The sequence below is a fragment of the Galeopterus variegatus genome, unplaced genomic scaffold (assembly GCF_000696425.1).
Source record: "Galeopterus variegatus unplaced genomic scaffold, G_variegatus-3.0.2 Scaffold1551, whole genome shotgun sequence".
Lineage (NCBI taxonomy): Eukaryota > Metazoa > Chordata > Mammalia > Dermoptera > Cynocephalidae > Galeopterus > Galeopterus variegatus.
This window is the reverse complement of record NW_007727662.1, coordinates 350,458-359,951: the sequence shown is the minus strand read 5'-3', so window position 1 is coordinate 359,951 and position 9,494 is coordinate 350,458. Positions and strand designations below refer to the sequence as shown.

General features: G+C 37.4%; 1 protein-coding gene and 1 pseudogene across 3 annotated transcripts in view; both read right to left on the bottom strand.

The window, feature by feature from the left end:
- The window catches only part of PPP2R1B (protein phosphatase 2, regulatory subunit A, beta), a 40,848-nt gene that overhangs the window by 25,129 nt on the left and 6,225 nt on the right, over positions 1 to 9,494 (bottom strand). For all 3 annotated transcript variants that reach the window (XM_008577617.1, XM_008577618.1, XM_008577616.1), the window contains exons 5-10: positions 9,013 to 9,160; positions 3,686 to 3,841; positions 3,362 to 3,476; positions 2,904 to 2,974; positions 2,414 to 2,548; positions 1,305 to 1,478 (exon numbers count right to left, since the gene is read on the bottom strand). In XM_008577617.1, the coding sequence (XP_008575839.1) occupies positions 1,305 to 1,478; positions 2,414 to 2,548; positions 2,904 to 2,974; positions 3,362 to 3,476; positions 3,686 to 3,841; positions 9,013 to 9,160 (799 nt within the window). The remainder of the gene's footprint in view (positions 1 to 1,304; positions 1,479 to 2,413; positions 2,549 to 2,903; positions 2,975 to 3,361; positions 3,477 to 3,685; positions 3,842 to 9,012; positions 9,161 to 9,494) is intronic.
- On the bottom strand, positions 6,044 to 7,011 carry LOC103594407 (annotated as a pseudogene).

Below are 9,494 nucleotides of genomic sequence, written 5' to 3'. Positions count from 1 at the left end.
ACCAGTTAGCCACTGATGCTTTCCGCTCTGGAGAGTTGATCCATGACAGTCACCAGCAAAGAACAAAAGATGACCTTCAGCACTTGGGAGTGACAGAGGGTGACAAGATGACTTTGCCTGACCCTGTTAGCTAATTACTGATATCTTTGGCATCCATTTTGAAGAATGGAACCCTTCAAATTTTATAAAACACTTAATTCCACATGCACATTCATTAGATGCATATAAACTAAATTTACCAAAATTAGCAATACAAATTCAGTGGTCAAGAAAAGAACAAAATCAATCCCACACGTTGTAATCTGAAAGGAATGGAAGTGCAGGTGAGGCGAAGGAAACAAACTGCAGTAATGTTAGCAAGTAAGCTGACATATTATGAGCTTTCTCAAAAAAATATTCATTTATTCATCAATCAACAAATGTTGTGTCCAATTTTTTTTTTTAGAAACATAATTGATTGTATGTATCTGTGGGGTACAACATTGAATATCATAAGGTGCCCAATTAATGACAGGCACTATGGCAGATACTTGAAATAAAACACTGAACATTTCCTGCCCCAAAAGAGATCACTTGTCTATCTCCCCAAATAATAAATAGTTACAGTACACTGTAGTAAGTGCTACCAACAGGGGTAAGGGTATATCAAACTTAGAACTGTCTTGGGCACCTACTGAAAAAGGAAGGAAAGCATGTGGCTATAAAACCCAGCTTAAAATTTTAACTAATGTGATATCAGAGTAAAACTAATCATGAAACTCAGACTGTAACAGATAATGTGATAATGTGCACTTTGGCTAAAATACTAGCATTACAAGCTTCAATTGTCCTTTCCTATATGGTGATTCCTCAACTCCCTTTAATCAGAATGTAGAAAAAGTGATATCCAGAGACATTTTACTCAGAATATAGGCAAACAGGGAAGCTGCCTTGAGCAAAAATCAAAGCTGACTTATCCTGAAACCATACTCATTTTTTCTTCTCAGTTAAGTATTCCTTATGTCAAAGAGGCTTTGAATATCACAAAATCTATGCTACATATACAGTACCAAAAAACTGATTATATTCTTCTACGGCTTCGTTTTCAGGTAGTGGTAAGGTAAAAATGTGTCTCTATAATACCTTTTTGTCAGAAATTAATGCAGTAACGAAAACCAAAACCATCCTACAGTCAATAAGGACAAGACCATACTTTCATGCATCTAAATGAACACAATCATATAGGTTATTCGGGCCTCCTACTTGCCATAGTAAATCTGCACTATCTGACGCTACCCTTCAGTTCATGGAGCACACATACTTACCAGCTGGCCTGCCAGCAGTGGCATATACTCAATGATGGCCAGCCGGACCCTCCACTTGGCATCTTCAGCCAGCTCCACTACAGCAGGAAGGAGAGACTGAGAGAGCTGACGGATTCCAATCACTTCATTTACACAATCCAAATTGGAGATGATATTCAAACGAACTTCAGGACACTGCAAGTACACAAATGACTACATGTAAAAATCAAGTCCTCTGACCAATATTCTCCTTTCATAAGGTAAAAATTGCTTACTAATTTTAAAATTAGAAAGTACTGACTCAATACTTTCAGGTGAAAAAAATGCATAGTCTTGAGGGAAATACTTAATACTGACTACACAAATAATTCAAGGGACATAAATGTAACTGATCTTACTCGGTTCTTTTTTTTTTTTTAAGATGACCTTGACTTGCTGTTGTCAGCACCACGCTCTCCCAAGTGAGCTAACCGGCCATCCCTATATAGGGATCTGAACCCGTGGCCTTGGTGTTATCAGCACCACATTTTCCCAAGTGAGCCACAGGCCGGTCCTTAACGAGAACTTTCAATCAAAAGTCTCTTAGATGGTAAAGGCTCTGGAATGAAATTATATGCACTCTAATCCCAGATCTGTCATAGCTGAGAGAACTTGGGCAAGTTATTTTCTCTCTAGAACTCTGCTTCCTCACCTGTAAAATGGGGAAAATATTAAGACCAACCTCATAAGATTGTTGTGAGGATTATACGTAACAATGCACGCAAAGCACTGAGGATCATGCCTGGCACATAATAATTATGTTAGCTATCATCATGGTTTTTGATATTTCATTTAAACTAAAATAAAAGAAACTTTTTAAAACAAAGATACATTAGGAACCAGTGAATATAAAGCAAAAATTAGGCAGAGAAGATGGATAGATGTTTCTCGGTTTGCTTTAATAGGTCCTTGTGCCGATTTTCTGGGGAACCTAAAACCCCATGCTAAACACAGTGATTATCATTAGTTTAAAATAAGTTATGATCTTTTACCTATTTCCATGTTTTGGATCCTATTTTAGTGAAACCTCAAACCAAAATCAAATCAAATCACTGACTATCAAAGGCAATAGGATTTATAGCCAGACTCACCTCATCCTTTAACTGAGCTAAAAAAAGAGGTAGGAGATGTTCGATGGTATTCTCTTTGCCCAAAATGGTAGACAATCCCATAATTACAGAAGCTAGAGCCGATTTGACATGTTGATTGGTATCAGATACTAATTCCTAAAATAAAATCAAAATTAAAAGCCTTTCCTTTTTGTAAGACAACAGAAACTTCCATAACATCTCCCCCAAAATTTAAAGACAGCACAATTTCAATACTGATTAGTTGATAATGTTTCCTCAGACCATCTGTTACGTAACATAAATCTATGCACCAGAGAGCATTTTACAATGATTATAGGCACTAATAAGTGATAAATAACAATGTCACACTAAATTAACGTTTCTGCCCCTTTCATTCCTTGTCCACGTTTAAACTCAGAGCTTTAAGGTAAAACAAACCAAAGAAAAAAAATTTGAGGTAAGGTTTACTTTTATATAGGGCGGAGTGAAACAAAACTGAAGTTAGGTTTACCTTTATATGTGGCAGAATTTGATTCATAATTACAGTCTCTCTGCCTTCAATGGGCAAGTTCTCACAAAGTTCTAAAAGAATAAAGAGAAAAACAATGCTTTCACAGAGCCGTTTACAAGGAGCCAAATGAGGAAATTTAACCAGGTTTATCAACAGTTCCAAGTTAAATCAAATCATATTTTTAAGCAAATAAGCTTGAAGAGGAAAAATGACTCTTATTCTAAATGGACTTTTTCATCAATCTTTATACACTGTCTATCACACTAATCCAACCTGAAAGGCACTTTTTTTTTTAAAACAGAAAAAAGAGAAAATGGTTGCTTGGTTTTAAAAATAAAGGAAGCAGCTTTATATGACAATGTGACATTTCTACACATTGAAATCATCTCTATTTTTTTGAAAAACAGAACAAAAAAACAGCAAAATTCACTGATATAACATAAATTGAATTCTTTAACCTTTCACTTTGTGGGCAGCAGCTGCTCGGACTTCAGCTTCACAGTCTTTAAGTAGATTCTGAAAGGCGGGGATGAGGTCATTTAGGGTGATTTTAGGACCCACAGCTTTCTGGAGCTATAAAAGAATTTGTACAGGGTTTAATGTATACCAATAAAATAACAAATAAGAAAATAATGTAATCTCTAAGTGTGTGTTTTTGCTATGACACTTTCCACTCAAATAAATTAATCCAGAAACTTCTGATATAATAACAGATCTGTGGATTTGGGGTTTTTTTTTTTTTTTTTCTTTAATGCTTAAAAATTCCAGTGCAATAATTTTACCTCTGAAAATTTATCAGCTACCATATAGCGAACTCGCCAAGATTTATCTTCTGCTGCTTGTCGAAATGTAGGCATCACCAAGGTCTCAAGGTCATCCTGAGACAATAACTGGGCAATACTGACACAAGCTTCCACAGCTAGGAGGCGCACTGAATCCTAAAGGAACGAAATTTCTGTTAATCACTATTTACTGAGAACCACAGGGCACTGTTTATGGTGTGGTGCAGTGCTACTGTGGTGGTGTTTAAAAAACGAAAAAAAAACCAACCACACCATATGCAATTTCATGTCTTTATATCTTGAAATAGCTGAATAGCTGCTCCCTTTGCCTGGAATGGCATGTGAAAGCCATAAAGATAGAAATGACTTTGTTCTACAAATGAACAGCAAATTATGTTCACTACCATGCAGAGTTTTTATTAAGGAAAATGAAATGAAAATGTAAAGATTAAATGAAAAAAAAGAGAACATTTTAATGATGTCTTCATGGTCTTACTATAATAGGAAACTGAGAGATAAAAATGAAAATTACACTTGTATAAGTTATTTATAAGCGATTAAAAAGGAGAAAAAGAATAAGGGTAAGAGAAATCACTTAGGAAGCTCTCAGTTTTCAAAATACTCAGTTTGGGGTCGTAATAATAGGAATTTAGGCATGAGATGATGACCTGGAAAGAAATAATGAGGGTACTTCAAAAAGTTCATGGAAATATTTGCATTATCTTTTAATTCTATTTTTCTGTAAACTTCTTGAAGTACACTCATACACAGAAAAACAAACATTGTTTTTTTGGTAGCTGGCTGGTAACAGGCATTGAACCCTGGACCTTGGTGTTATCAATACCATGCTCTAAACCAACTTAGCTAATCAACTGGCTCACAGAAGAACAAATTAAAAGTTAGTAACCAAAAAAAAAAAAAGAGTTGGATTTAAATGTTGAAGATCAAAGACAGAATAATTTTGAGGTAGCCATGTCTAGAAAAATGTAAACTGCCAAGTATCAATGTGACACCTGTATGTCCTTTGAGCAAGTGGAAATACACAATTAAGAAAAATCAACAGGAAATCAGGAATTGAGATTTGCAGATTTGGGAATCATACTTATACAAGAAGAAGCTGAAAACCTGTAAACATAAAGCATTCAGAAGAAACAGGACAAAAATTTTAATATATATACACACACATATAATCAAGAGAAGTAACAGTGACTCCAACTTTCCAAAATATTACAAATTTAAGAAATTGTAGATCAGCAATAAGCAACTATGTGCCTAAGACACACTCACTCCTCTGTATCCAAATAAACAGGCTAAATATCTGTACTGGCTATACAGATTGTTTTTATTTCAAAAATGATGCTAAATAAAGAGATACTATCATCTGCTGAAATACAGGTACAAGGGTACTTCAAAAAGTTCACGGAAGAATTTGCATTCTCTTTTAATTCTATTTTTCTGCAAACTTTTTGAAGTACCCTCATATATGCCAATAAATATTTTTGAAATACAGGTACAAGGGTACTTCAAAAAGTTCACGGAAGAATTTGCATTATCTTTTAATTCTATTTTTCTGCAAACTTTTTGAAGTACCCTCATATATGCCAATAAATATTTGTTAATCAATTAATTCTCTTCCAGAACTCCTGACTTTCTTTCCTAAACCTATTCTTCCTCCCAGAACCTTCTCCATCTTAGCAATGACACCACCATCCACCCAGGTGCTCAGGCCAAAAATCCAGATCTTGATTCCTCTTCCCCTGATCCAGTCCGATAGTACTGAGTGCTACTGACTACCTCCAAACCTAATATCCAGATCCTCTCCGTCTTCACTACTACTATCCTGCTTCACCACCATTATCTCTTGCCTGATTATTATAAGTCTCCTAACTGGTCTTCCTTTTTCTATTCTTAATCCCTTTACGATTTAGCTTCTATCCAAAAGTCAAAATGATCTTTTAAAAATGTAAATTACATTATGTCACACCCCTGCTCAAAATCTAGGTGTAGTTTCATTGAATTTAGAAAAGAAAACCCTATACTCTGGTTTAACGGCTCTCTGTGATCTGGCCCCTGCCTATCTTCCCCATCCTTATCTCTCACCAGAGTTTCCTTCAACCACTACAGTCCAACCTTAGGGCCTTTTCACTAGGTGTCCTCTCTTCCTGGAATTCTCTTTTCCTGGAGTTCTGACACTCTAGGAAAGGGCATGGCCGGCATTTCTCTTTCATGTTCCATTTTATCGGGTTCAGAGTACTTCTCTTAACTAGCCAGTCTAGAAGGATGCCCTATAATCACTTTCTATGTCACCCTAATTTATCTTTTTTTTCCAGGCTTAATTATTTTTCCTGTATAAAAACCCTATGTTGTAGCCACAGCCGGAGCCTGGGTCTGCAGGGAGACTCTAGTGTGGGTCTTTACAAGACGGTCAGTGAATTCCTGATAGTGAGACTTGGTGAACACAGTCTCCTTCCAGAGGTTGGGGGTCAGATTGCTGCCAGTCTTGGAGATGGCACCAAAGCTGGCCTTGGCAAAATTGCCCAGGGTGGCCATGCAGCCCCTGGTTGAGGTGTAGCAGTTGTCAATACCAGCCATCATCAGTAGCTTCCTAGGTACAGAGGCCAAGACGATGCCAGTGCTTCTGGGGGCAGGGATGAGGTGCACCAGCATAGAGCCGCAGTGGCCTGTCACATTGCAAGGGACAGCGTGGGGCTTGTCAATCTTGTTCCCCCAGTAGCCTCTCCATGCCACAACAATGGAGAGCTAGGCCAGGATGATGGCCACTCAGATGGTGGTGGCTGCCTCCTTGGAGCACTTAACACCTAGACCAACATGGCCATTGTAGTCCCCAATGGCAACAAATGCCATGGAACCGGGTCCACTGGCCAGCATGGGTCTGCTTTTGCACCAGCATAATCTTCAAAACCTCATCCTTGAGAGATGCCCCCAGGAAAAAGTCAATGATCTCAGACTCCTTGATGGGCAGGGAGAAGAGACAGATCTCCTCCAGGCACTTGATCTTCATGTCCTTGACCAAGCAGCCCAGCTTGCTGACAAAGATCCACTCCTTGTCCTTGGCCTTGCCTCCACAAACTCCACGACCCCCACCCCGGATGTCACTGCCAAAGCCTCTGTGAAAGTTGCTGAGGCCTCCCATTCCAGAGCCCTTGGGGCCTCTGGGCCCTCCTGCTACACAAGTATCATCTGCCATTTAGTGTTCTCTCGGAGAAGAAGCTACTTTATTTTCATAGTAGATCTATCCCTGATATTTGTCTACTTGTTTTCGCCACTAAAATATAAACTCCTTGAGAGCAGGGTCCTTGCACGCCTTGTTTAACATTGTTTAGCATTGTTTAACACTTGTTCAACACTAGAACAGTGCCTGACTTACAGTAGGTGCTCGACAAATATTTTACCAATAAATGAATAAGCCAAAAGCACTTTTCTATGGCCTAAAAGAACATATGCTTATTTTATAACAAAGCACTTAATATTTTTTCAAGCATCAATTGCTGCTAACAGCACATCCCCACCTATGAGGTGGTCTTATCACCCCCAAAACATCAAACCTAAATCTCATTAAGCCTCTGGATCAGGGGTGGGATAAATACTGCCCAAATCTAAGATGCAGCTAGTTTTTATAAATTAAGCTTTTACTGAACCCCTGCCATGCCCATTAGTATACTTATTATCTATGGATGCTTTGTACTACAACAGCAGAGTTGAGTAGTTATAACAGAGACTGGCCCACAAAGCCAAAAATATTTACTATCTGGGACTTCACAAATAAAGTCTGCAAACTCCTGCTCTAGATTCAACTTCCATTTTGCAGGAAATATAGGGAACAAAAGAAAATATTAAATTATATCATGGGAAATGTAATCAACAAAATCCCAAATGAGGATTCTAAACCTGTGCTGTTCAATGTGGTAACAGAAGCTACTATCGACATGTAGCTTCTGAGTACTGGAAATGTGACTAGTACCATATGTTCAAATGATAAGATTTTGGATATTTTGGGGTTAAATAACATATACTATTAACATTAATTTTACTAATTTTTCTTTTTACTTTTAAAAATGTGGCTAGTAAAAAATTTTAAATTAACAGGTAGCTTACGTTATATTTCTGTTGGACAGTGCTATTTTAAACTATAACATCTGGATAACAGAGCAAAGAAAAGGAAGGAGGTGATTACCATAAAAGTCAAGATAATGTTACTCTTAAAGGAGCAGGAAGTGGGGAGTGGAGGAGGGAGGGACTGTGTTTGGAAGGGAGCCAATGGGGGGTGGGTTCTTGGGTAGTGGCTGTCAAAACACTGTCTCCTTTCATAGATGACAGTTATAAGATCATATTACCTTTTAATAACTTATTAAATTGTTGATATATTTTGTGCTATTTTTTATTTTAATAAATTTTAAAAATTATTTTGAAAGTAAGATTTACCATCTTTAGATTTAGAATCTGAAAATGAGACTCATCAGTATGTGTCCTGGTGTTCTTGGTCCTGTACACATGAACTGATCCTTGGGAAGGCACTAGACAAATCAAAAATCCAAAAGGACTCTTCTTCCAGAGTCCAGGAACTGTAAGGGCTCATCCTTCTAAGCAACATCACAAATAGGAAATACAGCCTAGCTGTGAAGGGCATGGGTTCTAGAGCCAAACTGCCTACGTTCTACCACTGCTAACTATGCAACCTTGAGCAAGTTACTCAAACTTTCTGTGCCTCTGTTTCCTAATATATAAAATGGGGTATCTACCTTATGGGGCTGTTGTAAGGACTAAATTACTTAATACAGGTAAATCACTTAAAACAGAGGCTGAGAAATATTGGGTACTTTATTTAGGTGTTTGCTATTTTTATTGTTATTTCCACACCAAAGAGATCTAGATCCTTGGATTTAAAATCGCTAATATGCAAAGTCATCCCACAAACTAGTACAGAGGAAGCAGAGGGTCAGATAGCTTTCCTAACACATTTTATGCTTATTTATCTGAAAGTCAAAAAGTCCAGGAACCATTATTCTCTCCAAAGGTTTTGTTATCCGTTGATGCAGCTTTGGTCTTCCTTTCTAATTATGGCTCCCACCTCCTTTCTGACTCCCCCTTCTTTTAACAGCTGCTAATATAAGAGAGAAAATCATGATCTGTTTAAGGAAAAACATAAGGACACTGAGCTGTGTCATACTACACTTTATCCAGGCCAGAATTAAGTATTAATTTTGCAAAAAGGATCCTAACATGAAAACCAAAATTCCCCAAAGAAATTCTTTAAAATGTTAGAGAGGAGCATATCTTTGTCCGTTGAATACTAACAGTAAATTTACCTGTTCATCTGAAGCTAGGTTAGCGAACAATGGAACAATTTCACTTTTCACACTGTCTAATTCCAAAACTTTCGCAAATTCACCTAATTTGGAAGCAGCAGCACGTCGTACCATTGGTGTGTCATCTGAGCACAAGGAATGGAATTGCCTGCAGCATAAAATAATGAAGGTATTTCCCATCAAATATTATTGATTAATTTTGCCCCAACACACACGGATAGACAGATTTTTCTGTAGTGGGTTAGAAATCTTTATTCTCCTTTGATCTTAGAATAGTATTTTTAGGTAATGCATGAATGAGCCAAAAGGTTCTTGAGTAGGGGATGAAAGTCCACAGATAAGTTTATGCATGAATGAGCCAAAAGGTTCTTGAGTAGGGGATGAAAGTCCACAGATAAGTTTGGCAATAGCCATCAAATCAATTCTTTTTTTTTTTTTTTCCCTTTTTGTCTTTTTTCGTGACCGGCAACGGATCGCAACCC